Source organism: Marmota flaviventris, chromosome X (assembly GCF_047511675.1).
Source record: "Marmota flaviventris isolate mMarFla1 chromosome X, mMarFla1.hap1, whole genome shotgun sequence".
In the NCBI taxonomy this organism is placed as follows: domain Eukaryota; kingdom Metazoa; phylum Chordata; class Mammalia; order Rodentia; family Sciuridae; genus Marmota; species Marmota flaviventris.
In genome coordinates this window covers 102,788,259-102,811,574 of record NC_092518.1, presented here as the reverse complement: position 1 = coordinate 102,811,574, position 23,316 = coordinate 102,788,259, and the positions used below count along the sequence as shown (strand labels likewise).

Genomic DNA, 23,316 nt, shown 5'->3' with positions numbered 1-23,316 from the left:
ATCACTCCAGACTGGGCTTCTGTCATCAGAAGGATTTAATGATTGAGAACACTCACTTTGAACAGTAAGTGAAATATTATTCCCCTCTTCTCACTAGTAGATCTTTATTACAAAAAAATTATTAACATTGTTAATTAAATTGTTAACAAGCGCTAACATTGTATTTTTAATTCTGTCAATAAAACACTTGTGGAAATTATTTTGTTTCTTGGCTCTCATACCAAGGGGTAGTCCCTTTACAGGAAAAGTTTGCCCACCCTGCACTAGACTAAGCCATAGGTAAGATTATGTGTTATTTATCACTTCCAACCAGTGTAAAGCACAGTACCTGATACATAGTAGAAGATCAATAATATTCAATAATATAATCATAGGGATGAACCTGGACTAAAACCCAAGTAGAAAACACTGTGATTCTTCTCTAAGGCTTAAATGGGTTTCTCTTATGTTCATTCAAGAGTTTTAAATTTCCATTGGTTTACATCTTCTGTCTTTCTAGCCACAAACTCCTGCTGTCTTTAGTAATATCTGTCTTAAAAATCCACTATTCTGGTGCCATCACTTGGATTATTGAAGTTATCCAACATAGATTGTCTGAATTTACTTATACTGGAATATCCCCCAGGTTCCTGTTATCCACAAAAGGAATTCAGGGAAGAGTTTCTGGGTTGGAGAAGAAAGGGTGGATGATGTTCCCTTTTACCTGGGGCCAAATAGGACTGTTAAGATTCCTCTACTTTCAAATAATTTACATGCTTAGGGTCTAGTATACACAATATATAAATAACTCCTACAGCTCAACAATAAACTGACAACCCAATTAAAATGTGTCAAGGATTTGAATGGATATTCTCCCAAAGATGATATATAGATGCTCAATAAGCCCATGAAAAGATGCTCAACATCATTAGCCATCAGGAAAGTGAAAATCAAAGCTGCAAATTAATACCAAGATAGTGGGCTGTGGCTGTGGCTCAGCAGCAGCACACTTGCCTGGCATGTGTGAGGCAGTGGGTTCGATTCTCAGTACCACATATAAATAAATGAAAAGGTCTCTCAATAACTAAAAAATATTTAAAAAAGAAATATTAAGATAGCTATAATAACAAAGATGGTAAAAATTATTGGCAAAGATATGGAGAAATTAGAACTGTCATACCTTGCTGGTAGGGAAGTAAAACTGTGCAACTGCTTTTAAAAACCCTCTAGTAGTTTCTCAAAAATTTACATGTAGCCAGGCACTGTGGCACATGCATGTAATCCCTGTGGCTTGGGAGGCTGAGACAGGAGGATTGCAGGTTCAAAGCCAGCCTCAGAAAATTAGCGAGGCCCTAAGCAACTTAGGGAGACAGAATGGCTCAGTGTTTAAGTGCCACTGGGTTTAGTCCCGTTACCTCCTCTCCCCCCCAAAATTTACATGCACACTTACTCTCTGAGCCAGTAATTTGACTCTTATGTACACACCTAAAAGAATGGAAAACAGTAGTCCTTGCAAAAATTTATATATGAATATTCATAGCAGCATTATCTATAACAGCCAAAAATGTAAACAAGGTAAATATTCATTAACTGATGAATGTATAAACAAAATATGGTATATCCATGTCATGAAATACTATTGAACCATGAAAAGACATGAAGTCATACAATATGGATTAACCTTGAAAACATGCTAAGCGAAAGAAGCCAGACAAATGATCACATGCTATATAATTCAATTTATATAAAATACTAGAATAGGCAAATCCATAGGATAGTAGACTAGTGTTTGCCAGGGACTGGGAAGGAGGCAGGCAGTGACTATTAATAGATATTAATAATATAGTTTGAGATGATGAAAATGTTCTGGAATTAATTAGGTAATGATGGTTGAACAACTTTGTGAATATAAAGAATGAATTTTTTTTAATCTTTATTTTATTTTTATGTGGGTGCTGAGGATCGAACCCAGGGCCTCGCATGTGTTAGGCGAGCACTCTACCACTGAGCCACAACCCCAGCCCCCAAGAATGAATTTTATATGAATCATATCTAATAATGAAAATATGCTTCATTAGGTACTCATCCTGAACAGTGCCATTAAAGAAAAAAATCATAAAGACACACCTAAAAATCTGTATTATGCATATATAATGTGTAATGTACAGTCCTTTTTATATCAGGTTTTTTATATATATATATGTACATGTATAATTTAAATATCCATGAGCATATAGAAATTTAAATAAATGATTTAAATAATACTGAAGATGTCACAACTAAAGCAGTCCCAGCTAACTTAGCGGAGGTGAAGGAAGTTCTGGGAGTCTGAGAGTGAGCCCCCGCGAATCTTAGCCTGATGGGACCGCCCGGAAGTTCTTGAGGCTACTACTGACACGTGACTCAACGTTGCTTGGAGAGAAAAGGTGCGGCGCGCTTGTGACGTCATTTCTGCGCTACTTTCTTCGTTGTCTTTGAGGTATCTAGCCGCCTCTGGGAACTATGCCTAAAGTAGTGTCCCGGTCGGTTGTCTGCTCCGACACCCGGGACCGCGAGGAATATGACGACGGCGAGAAGCCTCTCCACGTCTACTATTGTTTGTGCGGCCAGATGGTCCTGGTTCTGGGTGAGTAGTGGCGAACTAGAAGGCGTCTTCAAGGAGCGAGTCTGTGGGTTCTTTTTTTAAAAATATCTTTATATTTATGTGTTGCTGAGGGTCGAACCCAATGCCTCACTGCAGGTTCTTTTTGAGGGGAGCCAGTGGGTACTGGGGATTGAACCCACCGGCGCTTTATCACTGAACTGTATCTCCAGTCCAGTTCATTTTATTTTATTTTTTTTTCAGTCCATTTTATTTTGAGATAGGATCTCGCCAAGTTGCCCAGTCTGGCTTGGAATTTGCAACCCTCCTGCCTCTACCTCCCCAGTCGCTGGATTACAGGCGGGCGCTCGCACCCGGATTAGTCTGTGGGTCCTTGAGGGTGAATTTCCTCCGGCTGTCATCTGGGCGCCACCTCTCACTGAAGTTTAGTGGCTTTTCCCTTACTGTCAGAATCCTCCCTACACATTCTTTCTCCACTCTTGACGTTTTTTTTGTTTGTTTCATTTTCTGCTTAACCTTGTGACAATGTCTACAGACCTCCCTCTAAACTCCTTGTTAAAACACACACACACACACACACACACACACACACACACAATCTCCCCCCTCAGTTCACTCCAAATACTTTGTGATTTTCTGCTGGATACAAAGATGCTGTCGTCTTAGAATAAATAAAAATAAAGCCCTCCTTGATTCTACATTTCCCTCCACCTATAACCCCACCCCTATGCTGCTTTTGTATCAAAAGACTTGCCTAAGGACTGGGGTTGTGGCTCCGTGGTAGAGTGCTTGCCCAGCATGTGTGAGGCACTGGGTTCGATTCTCTGCACCACATATCAATAAATAAATAAAATAAAGGTCTATTGACAACTACAAAAAAAAAAAAAAGTTTTCTATATTGTTGTCTCGACCCACTTCCGTTAGACTTTCCTTCCCACCCCTCACCTTCAAAACCGTGTTTGTTAAGCTTACTGACTAAACACTGTGATACCAGTCTGGTGGCTAATTATCTTCGTGTTAATTAATCACCCTGTCAGTGGCATCTGAAACATATGATCATGCCATTTTTCTTGTGACATATTCTTTATTTACTTCCAAGACTCGACACACTCCTGATTTTTCTCCTACCTCAAATGTTGTCCCTTCTCAGTGTCTAGCTCCTTTTTCTCTCAGATTTCTAGAGATTTCAAGGAGTTAGAGCTCGGTATTGTTTGGATATTCAGTCTGTACTCACTCCCTCAGTGATCTCAACCAGACCCCAGCTTTCAATACCACCTATTTGCTGATACTTCCCAGATGTTCATCTTTAACCTGAACCTCTCCTTAAGCTCCACTTACCTATTCAATATCTCCACTCAGATGTCTAATGGACCTCTCAAATATATCATGTTTAGAATTGAATTCATGATCTCCTGCCCGCTGCTCTCCAATTGCCCTGATTATAGTGTTCCCTGTTGCAATGGTGATACTGCAATTCATTCACTGAGAGGAGTGAACAAGCTAATGTGTAAACTACCTACTGTTCTCTAATTCTCTTCACTTCCTCCATTAATCTCAAATCACTTTGATGCTTGACTTCCTCTGTGGACCTTTAGATTTGCATTATATTCATTTCTATCTGCTTTATAACTGTACCTGTTTTATTTCATATTTGTTTTCAGATTAACCTCCTCCAACTTGGATGGGTCATTTGCATATATATAACTTTGTCCTTAACAGTTACCCACTTTTCCTATTGCCTTCCTCATAGGCTTGGATACTTGGTTGACTCTTCTAACTCTAATAAATTGTAGCACAAACCAAGTGTACTGTAATCACAGAAATACACATAGGAACTTGAGTTGCGGTGTTGGGAAGGTTTTTTTTTTTTTTTGGAAGGGTACTGGGGATTGAATCCAGGGGCACTTAACCACTGAGCCACAGCCCCCAGCATTTTTAATTTTTTTTATTAGTTGTTCAAAACATTACAAAGTTCTTGACATATCATATTTCATACATTTGATTCAAGCGGATTATGAATTATGAAATTTTTAAAATTTGAAACAAGCCCTAAGTTGCTTAGGGCTTCACTAAGTTGCTGAGGCTGGCCTCGAACTTGTGATACTCTTGTCTCAGCCTTGTGAGTCTCTGGGATTACAGGCATGTGCATCACATCTGGCAGTTTTTTTTAAATTTTTATTTTTGTGTGTGTGTCTGTCTCACAGTTTATTTAACAATATGTAATAATAAATCGAATTTAACAGTGTATATAGTGACCCAAAGTTCATATTTATAAGTAATCAGCTTTAATTGCATGATTTACAACAGTAGAGGGTTTTTGCTTTCTATTTTCAAGTTTTACAGAAAGTGTATATGTGTATTTGGGCGGGGGCATGGTAAGGAGAAAGAAAGCAAGCAAAGAAAAAATCCCAGGGACATTTCACAAGTTAAAATCATCCCACTGGAATTGTTTCTTACCCTCTTTTTAAATTGTTTTTCCTTTGTTAGATGTAAAATTAATGAAAAATTTTTTTCAAGAAACAGAAACCACAATATATAATACATCAATTTAGCAGCTGCCCCTGTATATTTTGAAAAAGTCACTTTTCTCTCTACAAGTACAAATTATTTTAATACTTAGGGTTTTATGATCAGACTTATGAAATAGAAAATTTTCGGGAGCACAAAAGCTGACTTGAGGGGAGGAAAGGGGAATTTTTAAAATATTTATTTTTATGTGGTACTGAGAATTAAACCCAGTGTCTCACATGTGAGAGGCAGGTGCACTACCACTGAGCTATAGCCCTAGCCCCTGGAAGGGGGATTTTAAAAAATATTTTTTAGTTGTAGTTGACAGACTACCTTTATTTTATTTATTTATTTTTATGTGGTGCTGAGGATCAAATCCAGGGCCTCACATGTGCTAGGTGAGTGCTCTACCGCTGAGCCACAACCCCAGCCCCAGGAAGGGGGATTTTTAAAAGAACATTTTTTTAAAGAATGAGTATTTTTACACCTAGAGGGAAAAAATTGATATAATTTTAAAGTAACAACCCCCTTTTGTCCTCTGGTTTTATAAATGTTCTTTTATTTGATTCTTCCATAAAGTGAGGAAAATAGGGAAAAGTGTCAACCATCTGTACCAGTAGATAATTGTTAATGTTACATATTTTCACTAATTAAAAATAGTAAACCTATTGGGGTGCAAGGCAGGAACGTATGGTTGGCATCAGACATCAGCCTCTTCCCAGTGCACTGATCTTTCAATGAAGAAAAAGTCCCTGAAGTGGGAAGTGATTTGCCAAAGATGATCAGGGTAACTACAGAGCTGGGGCCAAAACCAAGGTTTTCCTGACACCAAGTCATTTTTAGTTGGAAGCTTCCATCAGCAGAGTAATTATAGTAAAAGTTATAGTGCTACAGCTGCCACTGAAAACTTCTGGTTGGATCAAGACCTTTTTCAGTGACTCTACTGACCAAATCTTTCTCCATTCTTTCAGATTGTCAGTTAGAGAAATTGCCCATGAGGCCCCGGGACCGATCCCGTGTGATTGATGCTGCCAAACATGCTCACAAATTTTGTAATACAGAAGATGAGGAGACTATGTATCTTCGGAGGTAAGGGGTTGATGCTCTGTCTAGGATTTTGCTCTTGTGTCAGGGTCTGTTTCTGAAGAGTAAATATTCATCTAATGTTGAGCAGCTCATCTATTTGGGCCCAATTCTTTGACATTTGTGGTAGTTTTCTAAATTCTGTTAGTGCAGCAAAATCTTCATTGTGCTTTGGTGAAGTAGTGCTGAGATTTGATTCTACTGCCATTTGATAGCTGAAATTTGACAGGTTTGAATGAATTCATTCAACCTGTAATTTTTTGGAGTGTGCCACATGCCAGGCATTGAGCTAGGTACTAGATCTGTGAATGAATAAACTACCAGCTATAACATTAAAGAGGTAATAGCTCTGGTGTTATAAACAGAAGGTTATGGGAAAGGCTTCAAAAGATAGTGGCATTTGTGGTTGGCCTGAACTAGGATTTCATCAGGTAGATGAGGGGGATTAGGAACATTCCAGGTGGAGGGAATCTAGAGGCACTGAAAGCATTAAACATGGTGTACCTGAGAAATTTGAATAGTCCTTTGTGGCCAGAGCACAGGTTATTTTACAGAAAGGGGTTCATGCATACTGGGGTGAGAACAGAGTACTGTGCTAAAGGGGACAAGATTATACTTTGATTTATAGGCAGGCAATGAAGAGCCAGTCTCCATTTTTTAAGCAGAGTAGTGACATGGTTATATCTGTTTTAGATTGGGGAATTCTTGATATATATGGGAAATTGAAGCCTGCATAGGGATAAAGTTACATGAAAAGAATGTGGAGCAAGAAGAGAGGAATGAAGGTTTACAAACCCCATTAAAGAATTGGAACTATCCAGGTGCAGTGGTGCATGCTTGTAATCCTAGTGGCTCAGGAGGCTGAGGCAGGAGGATTGTGAGTTTAGCAGCTGAGCGAGGCTCTAAGCAACTTAGTGAGACCCTGTCTCTAAATAAAAAAGGCTGGAGATATGGCTCAATGGTTAGTGACCAATGGTTAGTTCAATCCCCGGTACTGGAAAAAAATAAAAATAAAAGAATTGGAACTACTGAACAAGGAGAAAGTAGTGATGTGGAAAACAAGAGAGGAGAGTTTTAACAAGTATGTATGTGTTCATCAGGTGTGGGGGTGCCCATTATAAAGAGGTGCCAAATGGCACTGAGAGGTCAATCCTAGGTAATTAAGTCCATGTATTTGTTCATTAAATATTCCTTTTGTTGAGCTCCTTTTGTGTGCCAGGTACTGTCCTAGAAGCCTGGAATATGCCACTATATTAGAATGCTAGAGCTACCATAATAAAATACCACAAACTGGGTGGCTTTAAACAACAGGAATTAATTGTCTCATAGTTTTAGAGGCTAGAAGTCCACAAGGTGGGCTGGGGATGTGGCTCAAGCGGTAGCGTGCTCGCCTGGCATGCGTGCGGCCCAGGTTCGATCCTCAGTACCACATACAAACAAAGATGTTGTGTCCGCCGAAAACTAAAAAATAAATATTAAAAATTCTCTCTCTCTCTCTCGCTCTCTTTAAAAAAAAAAAAAAAAAAAGAAGTCCACAAGGTGTCTGTAGGGTCGTGTTCTCTCTGAAGATTCTAGCTTCTTGCCCCTTCTTAGCTTCTGGTTTTTGCTAGCAGTCCTTAATGTTCCTTGGCTTCTTTTTTTTTGTGGTGTTCTTTTTTTTAAATATCTTTATTTTATTTGCTTATTTTTTATATGGTGCTGAGGATTGAACCCAGGGCCTCACATGTGCTAGGCAAGTGCTGTACCGCTGAGCCACAGCCTAGCCCTTCTTTGGCTTCTAACTGTGTCACTCCAATATCTGCCTTGCATCATCATGTGGTATTTTTCTAGTGTCATCTTCTTTATAAGGGCACCAGTCATATTGGATTAAGGGCCCATCCTATTCTACTCTAACTTCATCTTCTTTAGGGTGGTCTATGAATGAGCTACAATCCTCAGCCTTTTTATTTTTATATTTTTGGTACTGAGGATTGAACCCAAGGGCACTTTACTACCAAGCCACATCCCTGGCCTTTTTTTGTATTTTATTTAGAGACAGAGTCTCACTGAGTGGCTTAGGGCCTCACTAAGTTGCTGAGGCTGGCTTTGAACTCACAATCCTCCTGCCTCAGCCTCCTGAGCTGCTGGGATTACAGGCATGTGCCACTGTGCCCAGCAGCCTTTTTATTTTACTTATTTATTAATTTTTTAGTACTGGGGACTGACCTCAGGGGCACTCAACCACTAAGCCACATCCCCAGCCCTATTTTGTATTTTATTTAGAGACAGGGTGTCACTGAGTTGCTTAGCACCTTGCTGTTGCTGAGGCTGGCTTTGAACTCGCGATCCTCCTGTCTCAGCCTCCTGAGCTGCTGGGATTACAGGTGCGTGCCACCACGCCTGGCTAGCGTTTTTATGTTTTGAGACAGGGTTTCTCTAAGTTGCTTAGATCCACACTAAATTGCTAAGGTTGGATGTTGAGAGCCACAGCCGAAGGGGCCCCAGCAAACTTCCAGCTGCCAGCAAACTTCCAGCTGCCGGCTGATGATTGGCTCACAGCGGCCCCAGCAACATCTAGCTGATTGGCTCCTCTGCGGTGATGCTCATTGGGCTGTTTCCCTGCCCTTTCAGACCACGGAGCTGCTCATTGGGGGACTTTTTTGGCTCCGCCCACGTGACCCAGCCAATCGGCCTCAAGAGCAGGAGGATTGTGGGAGGTGGAGAGAAGCTTGTGTGGGAGAGAGAGGCTTGTGGAAAGCCGGTGGTGGCAGTTGGGCTCTGAGGGTTTTTCCTGAGAGGCTGTTTTGTTTGGCGTGTGTGGTTCTAAAAATAAAGTTAGTTTCTTTTGACAAGTGGCTCCTGATTGTGCCCAGCCAGACTGCGGCAGTTGGCCTTGAACTTGTGATCCTTCTGCCTCAGCCTCCTGGGTTGCTGAGATTACAGGCATGTTCCACTGCACCCAGCTAACGTTGTCTTTTTTGGTTTTGTTTTGTGGTGCTGGACAATGAACACAGGGCCTTGTGCCTGCTAGGCAAGCACTCTGCCACCTCTTTATACCCCCAACCCTCTGACCTCATCTTTACTGCTTGTATCTGCAATAACTCTGTTTCTAAATAAGATCACATTTTGAGGTTCCTAGAAGGACACAAATTTTAAAGGAATATTGTTCAACCCAGTACAACAAGTAAAGAACGTATGGAGCTTATATTCTAGTGTTATATAGGGAAAAGCTATAGGCTGGCATCTAGTTATGTTTAATTTAAGAAACCAAATTATTGTTAGCCCACACTAATGAAGAGTTAGAGACCACCAATAGGTGATTTCAGTAACCAGTCAGACCTCAGCACCATTATAACAACAGGGCTTCTAGAATTGAGCAGCTGAAGAGAAAAATAGGTTATATACAAGGTGCAGATGGGAATACAGATGATAAAACTGATGAAATTTGCAAAGGAAGGCCTCCAGGAAACATTGGGTAAATAGTCCATTATGGTATGTGGGAAGATTTAAAAATAACACTTTCTATTTAAGGCTAATCCATTTTCTTATGTTTTCTGTTTGTTTGTTTGTTTTGGTACTGAGGATTGAACCCAGGGTGCTTAACCACCGAGTCTCATCCCCAGCCCTTTTTTGTATTTTATTTAGAGACGGGGTCTTGCTGAGTTGCTAAGTGCCTCATTAAGTTGCTGAGGCTGGCTTTGAACTCCTGCCTCAGCCTCCCGAACTGCTGAGATTACAGGTGTGCACCACCACGCCCAGCCTATTTTCTTATGTCTGTCTTCCACCATTATTTACATTCTGATTTTGAAAATACTGACTATCTTTAGGATCACTAAAATATTGATCTATATAATTATATGTAGTAGTAATATGAATAATTATATAATAGCATTTTGTATCTATCTTAAGTTAATATGTATTATTCAGTTAGTACATAAACTAATCTAATACAACTAGGCCACAGGCTCCTATGATATCATAAGGTAGATGTCCTCACCACTAGTCAGAGAACTACTGGGTGACCCTAGAGTGAAGTAGAAACACTGTAATCCAATCAGTCTGATCCTAGAGGTGAGAAAGCCTTAGTGCCAGGAAGTGCTCAGGCTGCTCTACTCTGACCAAGTGACTGTTAGGCTATAGAGTTCTTAGAATTTGTCAAAAAGCCAGGGTAATCCTTGATTGATTTAGTTCCTGCTGTAATCACAAGCAGTCTTTCCAAGAATCCACTCACTCCTCTCCCCTACTGTCCATGGTGGAAGTCTGATCTTTCCTCTTTTTCATCCGGGTGAGTTAAAGAAAGTGCCAGTTACTGAAAATAGAGGAGTCTGTTCATCATATGCCCTGAAACTTATTCCTTTCTACCTCCAAGGCTCTCCATTCCAAAGTAACCCTCAAAACACTACCATTACCTAGTACCCCCTTTCTGTTTTCACTTCCCGAGTTGCAAATTCAGTGGATGCTTTTCTGACCCTATCATTGTTATCACGCCTTCCTTGATGCTATTAACTTCTTTGATATCTGTGAAGCTACTCTTATGATTCTCCTCCTCCTTTGGTCTTCTCAGTCTTCTGGATTCTGTTTCTTCTCCCTGCTTCTTAAGTATTATTATTTCCCAGGGTTTGGACCTTGATTTTTGTCCCCTTTCTGTTATATCCTCCTTGGGTATTCTCACCCCTTCCATGGCATCAATTATACTTGCATGCTCATGACACTTAAAATCTAGATCTGTTGACATTTCTCTCCTGTTTCCCAGAACTATGTATCTAACTGTTTACTGTGCCTCTTTACCTGATGTCCTACCTAGAACCAACATGACTAAGGCCAAACTCCTATTTCTCTGACTCTGGGAAGTACTGTAGATTGGTTCACTCAGCACCACTCCAACGTTCTATTGTTTTCTCCTATATACTAGCATTTGTAAAGTTAGAGAATAATTTCCATACCATCTTCCCAATGTCTAAGACTCTGTGAAAGCGCTTTTGCAAAGCAAAAGGAGTGGAAGTATATGTTGCTGGGTGAGACTTCCAAGGGAATCCCTTTTCACTACTTTTTCTTTATTCCATCCTGCTTTTTGGAAAACACATGGAAATACATGATAATTGGAGCACTAGCAGCCATCCTGGGACTGGATAGGAAGGCCCCAAGAATTGTAGAGTCCTTGCCCTGCTATCCTTGGGTCTCAGCCATTGCCAAGAACTGCCCTCCTCTGGACTTCCTTCCTTCCTTCCTTCCTTCCTTCCTTCCTTCCTTCCTTCCTTCCTTCCTTCCTTCCCTTCCTTCCCTCCCTCCCCTTCCCCTCCCCTCTCCCTCCCCTCCCCTCCCCTCCCCTCCTCTCCTCTTCTCTCTTTCTCTCTCTCTCTCTCTCTGTCTCTCTTTCTTTCTCCTGGCATTAAATGAAGGGACGCTCGACCACTGAGCCACATCCCCAGCCCTATTTTGGGTTTTATTTAGAGATAGGTCTCACTGAGTTGCTTAGTGCCTCGCTTTCGCTGAGGCAGGCTTTGAACTCCCAATCCTCTTGCCTCAGCCTCCTGAGCTGCTGGGATTACAAGTGTGTGCCACCATGCCAACCTGGACTTCTTTTATATGAGAGAACAAGCTCCTATGTTGAAGCCATTGCAGTCAGGTCTCTGTTACTATCAAGACAAATGCTATTCTTTCTTTTCCTCCTCTTATGATGAAATAATGATTCATAAGGTGGCCCCAGTCACAAATCTGGGAGTCAGTTTCACTTCCAGCACCACCCCCAGCATCCCCTGCACACCCCCAGTTACTCACTGTATACTGTCATTCTGCCTTCTAATTTCTCTTAGAACTGTCTCCTTCCATTTAGCCCTGCTATACTGCCATCATTCAGGTACCCAAGATCACTTGCTTAGGCTATCGAAATGGCCTTTTAGCTTGTTTTTTTTTTTTTTTCTTTCTCTCCTTCAATCTATTTTCTCCTGCCTGGATTATCTAAAATGCACATTATATCAGTCCCCTGCTTCACCTCTTTCAGAGACTCTTCATTACTTATAGCAATGCCTTTCAAACATTTTCAGACAAGTAACTTTTTCAGTGAAATTCTTATCCAGAGTATAAATAAAAATGTTAAGCATGAAGCTCCTCTGATTGGGGAAGAGTTAAGCCTAATCCATAAGGACTGATGCCTCCTCAAGTGGTTGCATTTAAGAATCATTGCAGAGCACAACTTTTTTTTTTTTTTTAATGCTACCAGGGTTGAACTCAGGGGCACTTAACCACTAAGCCACATCCCCAGTCCCTTTTTATATTTTATTTAGAGACAGGGTCTCACTGAGTTGTTTATGGCCTTGCTAAGTTGCTGAGGCTGGCTTTGAACTTGAGATCCTCCTGCCTCAGCCTCCCAAGCTGCTGGAATTATAGTTGTGCATAACTATTCCCTGCTTGCAGAGCATAATTTTTATTTTACATATTTTTTAGTTGTAGATAGACATAATACCTTTATTTTATTTACTTATTTATTTTTTATGTGGTGCTGAGGATCGAACCCAGTGCCTCACGCATGCAAGGCAAGTGCTCTACCACTGAGCTTATTTTTATTATTTATGGTACTAGGGATTGAAGCCAGGGTCTTTTGCATGCTGGGCAAGCGCTGTACTACTGAGCTACATCCCCTGCTTCTGGAGCACAGGTTATAAAATCCTGATTAGCAGGATAAAATCCAAGCCTGAAGGTTCCTTATGATCTGGCCTGTACCATTCTTTTTTTTTTTTAACATTTATTTCTTAGAAGTAGTTGGACACAATACCTTTATTTATTTATTTATTTATTTATATGTGGTGCTGAGGATCGAACCCAGGGCCTCACACGTGTTAGAAGAGCGCTCTACCGCTAAGCCACAACCCCAGCCTCTGGCCTATACCATTCTGTCCATTCACATCTCCTGGCATTCCCTTGATTTTTTTTAAGCAACAGCATACATTTGTCTTTTCTTATAATTTCTGTTGGTCAGAAATTTAAGAATAAGCTTAGCTTGATGGTTCTAGTCTCTCATGAGGCTGTGGTCATTAAGAGGAGCAGTCATTTGATGTTTTGATCAGGATTGAAGGTTCTACTTCCATCATGGCTTACTCACATGGTTGACAGCTTTATGCTAACTGATATCAAGAAGCCTCAGTTTCTCACCACGATATTAACAGTTTTAAAGTATACCAATACAAAATTGTTATCAATAGTTGCCATGCTATACAGTAGATCTCCAGAACTTATTCATTCATCTTGTGTAAGAAACTTCATACCCATTGAACAACTCCTCCCTATTTCCCTCACCTCCAGTGCCTGGGAACCTCTATTCTACTCCTTCTATGAGTATGACAATTTTAGATTCTACAAATGAATGAGATCATGCAGGATTTGTCTTTCTGTGCCTGGCTTATTTCATTTAGCATAATGTCCTCTAAGTTCATCCCCATTATCACTAATGGAGGATTTACTTCTTTAAGACTAAATAATATTATTTTTGTTTGTGGACATGCCTCCTTTTCTTTTCCTATTCATTTGTCAATGGATGGTTAGACTGTTTCCATTTCTTGGCTATTGTGAATAGTGCTGCAATAAAAATGGGAGTGCATGTGTCTCTTCAACATATGGATTTCATTTCCTTTAGATATGTATCTAGTTATGGAATTGCTGGATCATAAATAGTTCTATTTTTAATTTTTTAAGGAACCTCCATATTGCTTTCTATAGTGGTTCTACTCATTTACATTCCTACCAGCAGTATGCAAGGGTTTCCTTTTCTCCATATCCTCACCAGCACTCAATATCTTTTGTCATTTTTTTTGAAAATAGCCATTTTTACTTGAATGAAGTCATAGGTCATTGTGGTTTCCCTGATGATTAGTGATATTGGATATTTTTTCATATATCTGTTGACCATTTGTCCTGTGTGTGTGTGTATGTGTGTGTGTGGTGCTGGGGTTGAACCCAGGGACTTGTGCATGCTAGTCAAGCACACTACTACTGAGTTACATTCCCAGTCCTGTATGTCTTCTTAAGAAATGTCTATTCAGCCAGGCACAGTGCCTGTAATCCCAGGGGCTTGGGAGGCTCAGCAAGAGGATCACAAGTTCAAAGCCAGCCTCAGCAATTTAGCAAGGCCCTAAGCAACTCAGTGAGATCCTATCTCTAAATAAAATATAAAAAGGGGCTGGGGATATTATTCAGTGGTTAAACATCTTTGGTTTCAGTCTATGATACCAAAAACAATAACAAAAACAACAAAAATCAAAATATCTATTCAGATTCCATTTAGTCAAGAGGCTGAGGCAGAATTATCACAAATTTGAGGCCAGTGTGGGCAACTTAGTGAGACTAAGTTGAATTAAAAATTAAAGGGCTGGGGATGTGGCTCGCCTGGCATGCGTGCGGCCCGGGTTCGATCCTCAGCACCACATACAAACAAAGATGTTGTGTCTGCCGAAAACTAAAAAAAAAATTAAAAATAAACTAGGGATGTAGCTCAGTGGCAGAGTACCACTGGGCTCAATCCCCAGTAAACCCCCCCTCCCCAAAAAAGAATTGTCTATTCAGGTGTGTTGCTCATTTTAATTGATTTTTTGCTATGCTATTGAATTGTGTGCAGAAGTTTCTAGTTTGGTGTAATCCTGCTTTTGTTGTTGTTGTTGCCGCCTGTACATTTGGTGTCAGATCCAAAAAAAAAAAAAAAAAAAAAAATCACTAAGTCACTGGACCATACTAATGTCAAGAAGCTTTTTCCCCAAATTTTATTCTAGTAGTTTTACATTTTCAATCTTATATTTAAGCCTTTAATTCATGTTGAGTTAATTTATGTATAAATGGTGTTAGATAAAGGTCCAATTTCATTTTTTTGCCTGTGGATATCCACTTTTCCCAGCACCATTGTTGAAAAAAGAATCCTTTTTTCATTGTGTGGTCTTGTCAACCTTGTTGAAGATCAGGACTATAAATACCTGGGTTTATTTGTGAACTTCCTATTCTTGCACTGATTTTATTTTTTGGCATGTTGACCCATTCTCATATTCCTGGGAGAAATTCCAGTTGGCCATGTTGCAGTTTTTTTCTTTTCTTTTTTTTTCAATTGAACCCAGGACCTTGCACATGCTAGGCAAGTGCACTACCACTGAGTTATATCCCCAGCCCCGTTGCACAATTTTTTCTACATGCTCCTGGATTCACTTTGCCAGTATTTTTTGAGGACTTTTATTTGTATGTATATTCTTTGCTTTGTTTTTTTTTTTTTTTTTCTTGTTTGGTGGTGCTGGGGTTTGAACACAGGGCCTTGCAGGTGCTAGGCAAGCACTCTACCACTGAGCTACGCCCCAGCCTGTATGAATATTCTTAAGTGATATATCTCTAGTTTTTTATTGTCATATGTTTGTGTGGGTTTGATATTGGTATAAAATTAACCTCACAGAATGAATTGGGAAGTGTTCCCTCATCTTCCCTTTTCTCCAAAAAAGTGTGAAGCATTATAGAATTATTTTTTGAACTTTGAGTAAAATTCACCTTATGCCTCTGGTTCTGGCCTTTTCTCTGAGAAAAGGTTTTTTATTACTAATTCAACCTCTTTACTTCTTATCGTTTGTTCAGGTTTTCTATTTTTTCTTGAGTGATCTTTGACAGTTTGTGTCAGTCTTTCATTATAAGAATCTGTTTCTTCTAGGGTATCTAACTTTACTGGCATATAATTGTTCATATTATGATCTTACAATATGATTGGTAATACAGCCTTGATTTTTAAAGTTCTAATGATATTAGACTATTTGTAATTGCTATACTGCTTCACCTTTACATACAGTATTCCCTCTGACTAAAATGTCATTTTCTATCAGGAATATCAGCTTGAACATCACCTCTTTGTAATGCCTTCCATGACCACCTCAGACGTACTTTGGCATCCCTACCTCTGTGTGGTCATTACACTTTATACATTCCTCCATTTAAGAACTTACCTCCTTGATTATAATTTTCTCACTAAACTGAGTTCTTTTTTTTTAAGTACTGGGGATTGAACCCAGGGGTGCTTAACCACTGAGCCACATCCCAGCCCAATTTTGTATTTTATTTAGATACAGGGTTTCACTGAGTTGCTTAGGACCTCACTAAGTTGATGAGGCTGGCTTTGAACTTGTGATCCTCCTGCCTCAGCCTCCCAAGCTGCTGGGATTACAGGCATGCACCATAGCGCCCAGCCCTTAAATTGAATTCTTAAAAAAATTAATTCAGCCACTATTTATTGCATATCTAGTTTGTGTCTGGTTCTTTATTGAGCCCTAGAGTGATGAGACTTTCCGATCTCTGATCTCATGGATGGGATGACAAAATTAGTAAACAGAAAAATCAAGTAATAATGATTATGGAAAGCTATATTAATGAAATAGAGGACTGATATCACATGAGGTCTTCATAGAAAAGATGGTCAGGAAAGGCCTCTCTAACTAGGTTATGTATGAGGTGAGGGCAAAAAAGGTACGAATGGGACAGCCTTGGCATTATTGTAAGAAGAGCATTCCAAGCAGTGAGAAGAGCATATGTATGTGAAAGTCAGAGGTTGGAAAGTACATGTTTGTTCAAAGAACAGAAGAAATTCTGGTGTGGCCAGTGTGTAGGGAGGGAGGGAAACAGTGTATGAGATTAGGCAGGGGCCCAGTTGTGTACTCAGCTCCTGGTAGACCATGGTAGGGAGTTTGGATTTTATTCTAGGTGTCTGTGGAAGCCATTCTTGCTTCTATTTAGAGAATAATTTAGAGTGAGACAGTAGAGGAAACAGATCCTAAAATAAGTGGTTAGATTTTATGTTTATGTTTTTGTTAGATTTGAATTCAAAGTGAGGAAGACCTAAGTATGACATACTCATGTGAAAAAAGAAAAAGATTGCTTTGACCACAGAAAAATCTAAAATTTCCATATGAGGAAAACAAAATCAAAGACAAATAACAAACTTGAGAAGAAATATTTGCCAGGAGCTAAGCATGGTGGCACATACCTGTAATCCCAGCAGTTTAGGAAGCTGAGGCAGGAGGATCCTCAAGTTCAAAGTCAGCCTCAGCAATTTAGAGGGCCCTAAGCAATTTAGCAATATCCTGTCTCAAAAAAGGGTTGGGGATGTGACTCAGTAGCTAAGTGCTCCTAGGTCAATCCCTGGTACCCATAAAAAGAGAAAAACAAAAGAAGGAAGAAATATTTGTAAGACCCTTTAACAATACCAAGTTTCCTTAAAGTAAAATGAAGAGATAACTCATTAGACAAAAGATATGCACTGACAGTTCACAAAAAATACAAATGGCTGTTAAATTTATGAAAACATGTATAACTTCTGTCTTAAAAAATAAATGCAAATTTGAAGATCCCATTTTTCACCCATGAGATTGACAGGGATGCAGTTTAATACATAATGTTGATGAGACTGTAGGGAAACAGATCTCAATACATTAATATTAGGACTATAAATTGGTTCAAGTTCTATAGAGTAATTTGGCAGTATTTAAAAATGTGTACGCTTCTAGGAATTTATGCAACAGAGAAAAGACATTTGGGTTTACCACATAAAGAAATACAATGTAGCCCTTGTAAAGAATAAAGCAAGCTGGAGGCAGTAGTACAGGCCTGTAATCCCAGTGGCTCAGGAGGCTGAGTCAGGAGGATCACAAGTTCAAAGACAGCCCCAGCAACTTAAGCCCTAAGCAACTCAGTGAGACCCTGTCTCTAAATAAAAATTTAAAAGAGGGCTGGGGATGTGGCACATTGGTTGAGTGCCCTTGGGTTGAATCCCCAGTATCAAAAAAATTTTAAAAAGAATGAAGCAGCTCTTTATCTATTTATATGGAAGAATCATATATATGTGTATATGTTTATATATATATATATATATATATATATATATATATATATATATATACACACACACACACACACATGCATATATATATATATGTGTGTGTATATATATATGTGTGTGTGTTAAATTTATGAAAACATGTATAACTTCTGTCTTAAAAAATAAATGCAAATTTGAAGATCTCATTTTTCACCCATTTAAGAAACATTTTGAATGATTTTTTTTAAAAGGTGAAGAATAGTGTAAAATATGGTACATTCGTATAAAAAAGGAAAAAAAAGGTGTTTCCTTATGTACCAGGGATGGGGATATAGTTCAGTGGTAAAGTGCCTACCCAGCATGTGCAGGGTTCAATCCCCAGCACAGAAAAAAAGCCTAGAGTGCTTGCCTACTGTGTACCTGTCAGTCTTCTTTGCTTGTACATGCGTTGACTATCTCTGGGATGAACACAAAAAAATCAGAAGGATTTTGCCTATGGAGAAGGGAACTTGGTGTGTAGGGGACAGGTAGGATGGATATTTATTTTTCATTTTATTCTTGTATGTATACCTTATGCCTATGTTGACTATTAAAATTTTGAAACAAGCAAGAGGGGTTGAGTGAGGAGATCAGTCAGGAAGTTGTTACAGTAGTAGAAGGAATTGATAATGGTGGCAGGAAGGTGTAAAAAAGTAGACATGTTCAAGAAATTTTTTTTGAGATTAAATCCATCAGATTTGTTCATGAAGTAAGTGTGAGAAATGAGGGAAGGAGAAGAATCAAGGATGACTTCCAAGTTTCTGTTAAGCAACTGGGTGGGTAGAATTGAGTCTTTTAATCAATGTGTTGGTTTTCTAAGGCAGTATCATGTGGGCTCTTGAGTTTGACTGCCTGGGCTTGAATTCAACCTCCTCTACTTCCTAGCACTACAATTTTGTGCAAATCTTATAATTCATGCTTAAGTTCCCTCATCTGTAAAATGGGAATAATAATATATCCTACCTCACAGTGTTATTGTAAGGATTACATGAGTTAATAAATGTATATTTATTAACTCATGTAATCCTTAAAATAATTTTAATATTTTAGAATGGCTCATAGCATATGGTAAAAGCTATACCATTTTCCTTCTGTATCCACATGGAATTTGTTCCAGGACCTCCTGTAGATACCAAAATCTGCAGATACTCAAATCCCTAATATCAAATTGCATAGCATTTGCATATAACTTATTCTCTCACATACTTTAACATCTTTATGTTACTTATAATACCTGTACAACCTGAATGCTATGTAAATAATTGTTATACTGTATTGTTTAGGGCATAATAACAAAAAATGTACATGTTCAGTACTGACACAATTTTTTTTCTGAATATTTTTGATCCACAGTTGGTGGAATCCACACATGAGGAACCCTTGCATGTGGAGGGCTAACTATTTAAGTGGTTGCTGCTATCATTGTTAGTATGACTATAATCATTACTATGACAGTTATATTGCACCTCTTCCTCTTCTGTCTGGGTAACCATTTTAGGGGCTCAATAAATGCTTGTGGAAGGAAGGACGGAAGGAAGGAATGTTGGAACTTTAAAATTAACACATTTAACCAATTGATCTATGAAATGAAAAAAAAAATTAAAATATCTATTTATTTTTTTGTTTTTTTAGGTGTACACAGTATCTTTATTTTACATTTACGGGGTGCTGAAGATCGAACCCAGTGCCTCGTGCATGCTAGGCGAGTGCTCTACCACTGAGCCACAACCCCAGTCCTGAAATGAAAACTTTTGAAAGGCCTTTTTAGTATGTGAAGAAATTAGATGGTATGGTTAATAGGTTATGGGATTTACTCCTGCCTTCTTACTTTTTACTTCCATTTTCTGTACAGGCCTGAAGGCATTGAACGACAATACAGGAAGAAGTGTGCAAAGTAAGTGTTAACCATGTGGGTTTCTCCAGGAATAGGCAAGTAGAGGCATAATAGATTACGAAAATAACTATTTGGATACAATATTCTGTTGTGTCTCTGTTTTTATAATCTCAACTGCCTTCAAACCAAATACTAATATATTTCCTAAAGAGACTAGTCAGAGTTACATCCCTGACTAGCTGGCCACAAAAATGAGTTTTTAACATAGTGCAATTTTATAAAAGTTGAGATGTAATCCATATGTAATGAAACGTGCCCATTTTAAGTGTTCAGTTTGATGGGCTTTGACAAAAGAATATAGTCATGTAATACCACCATCATCATGATATCAAACATTTCCAGCATTTCATATGCCTTTGCAGTCCAACCCCCCACCCTCCCATTAGGCACTGCTTTCTGTTACAATGGTTTTGCCTTTCCTAAAATTTAAATTCTACAATATGTGTTATATATGTATAGTATTTATCTTTTGCACCTCTTATTTTAGTCCTTCAAGTTATTATGTCATGGGGCTGGGATTGTGGCTCAGCCGTAGAGCCCTCACCTTGTTGAGAGCCACAGCCGAAGGGGCCCCAGCAAACTTCCAGCTGCCAGCTGATGATTGGCTCACAGCGGCCCCAGCAAACTTCTAGCTGCCAACTGATTGGCTCCTGGAAGTTTGCTGGGGCCCCTTCGGCTGTGGCTCTCAACACACCTAGCACGTGTGAGACCCTGGGTTCAATCTTCAGCACCACATAAAACTAAATAAATAAAATAAAGGTATTGTGTCCAACTACAACTAAAAAATAAATATTTTAAAAAGTTATTATGTCATTAATCATTTATTCCTGTTTATTAATAAGCAGAATTCAATGTATCCAAGTTTGTTTGCCCATTCACCCATTTGAGATGAACGGTGTTTTAGTTGTTTCCAGTTTGGGCTATTATAAGTAAAGTTGCTGTGAATATTCTAGTATAAATTATAGTGTGAACATGTATTTTCTCTTGGAGTGGAATTGACTGGGCCATATGGTAAACGAAACTAGTGTAACTTAATCCAGACCTATTTGTAAAGTCTATTATAGGATCATAGACTCAAGAATCTTAAAGAATATTATGTGTATTTCCAGTTTTAGGCTATTAATAGTGACTATTAAACTAAAAAAATTCAATCTTGATGAAACTACGGTTACAGCTTGTCTCTCAGAAGACTCAAACTAGGAGATTAAAGCTGAGGAAAATGGATAAGAATGCATTTTCACTCCCAGCCATATTGGATTGATGAAATTGGTTTTATCATTTCTTGTAGGTCTACTTTGTTTAGCTCAATAAGTGTAATAATGGTCAGCCAAAGAAAGTGGTGATTACTACCAGGACTGGTTGCCAACCACTACAGTGGAACCTTTACACTCCTCCCAACACTACAAAAACAAAACAGAACAGAAAAAAATCTAGACAAAATGCTCAAACCAGTTACCCAGGTGACTGGGAAGAATAGTGGCAGTTTTGACTGCAAAGCAATCAATAACATGAGCTAGGGTTTATCAGACTTGTTGAATATTATAGATCACTTGAAATGCTCAATAAACTTGCAGATTCACAGTCCTCACTCCCTACATTTGCTGGATCAGGATCTTTTGGGAGTGACCTAGGAATCTTAACAGCAATTTATTTTGAATATTTATTTTTTAATTATAGGTAGACACAATAACTTTATTTTATTTTATGTGGTGCTGAGGATCAAACCCAGTGCCTCACGCATGCCAGGCGAGCACTCTGCCTCTGAGCTACAGCCCCAGCCCAGCAATTTTCTTTTTTTTTTCCAGCAATTTTCTTAATATTTATTTTTTTTAGTTGTAGTTGGACACAATACCTTTATTTAATTTATTTATTTGTATATGGTGCTGAGGATCAAACCCAGGGCCTTGTATGTGCGAGGCGAGCACTCTACCGCTGAGCCACAACCCCAGCCCCTTAACAGCAATTTTAACAAGCACCATTTGGGAATCAGTCATTGAGAAAAGCTAATCCTTATTTTATGACACAAAAATATTCCCAGGGTCTACATATGTTTTGCAAATCTCTGAGGGGATTTGGAATCAGAGTTCTTCTAGAGGTTCATTCTGCCTTTTGCAGGTGTGGACTACCACTGTTCTACCAGTCCCAGCCGAAGAATGCCCCTGTGACCTTCATTGTGGATGGAGCAGTAGTGAAATTTGGTCAGGGTTTTGGGAAAACAAATATATATACTCAGAAACAAGAGCCTCCAAAGAAGGTAATTATCATTGAAGGAGACAGACTGCTTAATACAGCTACAGATTTCCTCCCAAATGTCTTTTATTGTGGTGCTAGGGATTGAACTCAGGGATTAATACATGCTAGGCAAATGCTATACTACTGAGTTACACCCCCAGCCCCCATACTTTAAAATAAGGGTTTAGTACACAAGAAAGTGCCCTTTATGGATGTCTTCATTTTTAAAATTTTTAGTTGTAGATGGACACAATACTTTTGTTCATTTATTTTTATGTGGTGCTGGGGATTGAACCCAGTGCTAGGCAAGCACTGTACCACTAAGCTACAACTCCAGCCCCTAGATGTATTCATTTTTAAGAGAATGCCATTTTGTGTTTAAGCAGATATTACAGAATTGTAACACCTATTCTTTTTTTCCTACAGTTGCCCCATGAGTAATCTTAGAAAATGTGTAGTTTTTATTCTCATTTATTTCCTTAAAAATTATTTTTCCAGTGTGAATAATTAAACAGTAAATTAACTAGGCTAAATTTTAGAAAACATTTTAAAAACCCTTGGTGCCAAATGTTATAAAAATATAAATGTAAATAAAAACATTGACACCTTTAGATAGGCAGCCTGTCCCAAAGAGGCAGTGCCCCCCCACCCTGTACACAGGTGTGTGTACACTCACACTCGCATGTGACTTATGGATCCTCTTGGGGTGAACTAGACTAACTCCTCTTCCTGCTGTTTCAGGTGATGATGACCAAACGGACTAAAGACATGGGCAAGTTCAGCTCTGTCACTGTGTCTACCATTGATGAAGAGGAAGAGGAGATTGAGGCTGTAAGTGCTTCACCTCTCAAGGGAATTTGAATTTGGGGTGGGTTAAGAAAGGGAACTCCAGAGCTAGAGCATGATGTACCAGAGAACAATTAGAGACATTGCTTTCAGACCCTGCTCTGCTAGTAAGAAACTATGTGACACTGGGTTAAAGCCTGTTTCCCAGGACCTCAGGGATAGCTGTAAGATGTGCACAAGAGAGTTTGAACTCTTTCATTCCTCTTAAATTTGAAGACTACTGGACTAAATTATTTTAGAGCCTTTCCAGTCCAGCTCTGATGGTTTGGCAGTCTGTTCTCAGCAGCTGCAGCAGTAGCAGCCACAATTACCTTTCTGTTACTTCAGTAG

The 23,316-nt window shown here is 39.1% G+C and overlaps 1 protein-coding gene across 4 annotated transcripts in view; it reads left to right on the top strand.

The window, feature by feature from the left end:
- Positions 1-2,447: 2,447 nt before the first annotated feature.
- Steep1 (STING1 ER exit protein 1) overlaps positions 2,448-23,316 on the top strand; it is an 81,708-nt gene continuing 60,839 nt past the window's right edge. For all 4 annotated transcript variants that reach the window (XR_011705734.1, XR_011705733.1, XM_071606821.1 and 1 more), the window contains exons 1-5: positions 2,448-2,605; positions 6,061-6,178; positions 19,867-19,908; positions 22,024-22,162; positions 22,882-22,971. Coding sequence is in view for 2 of the 4 variants with exons in the window: in XM_071606821.1 (XP_071462922.1) it covers positions 2,482-2,605; positions 6,061-6,178; positions 19,867-19,908; positions 22,024-22,162; positions 22,882-22,971 (513 nt within the window). In the remaining 2 variants the exon portion in view is untranslated. The remainder of the gene's footprint in view (positions 2,606-6,060; positions 6,179-19,866; positions 19,909-22,023; positions 22,163-22,881; positions 22,972-23,316) is intronic.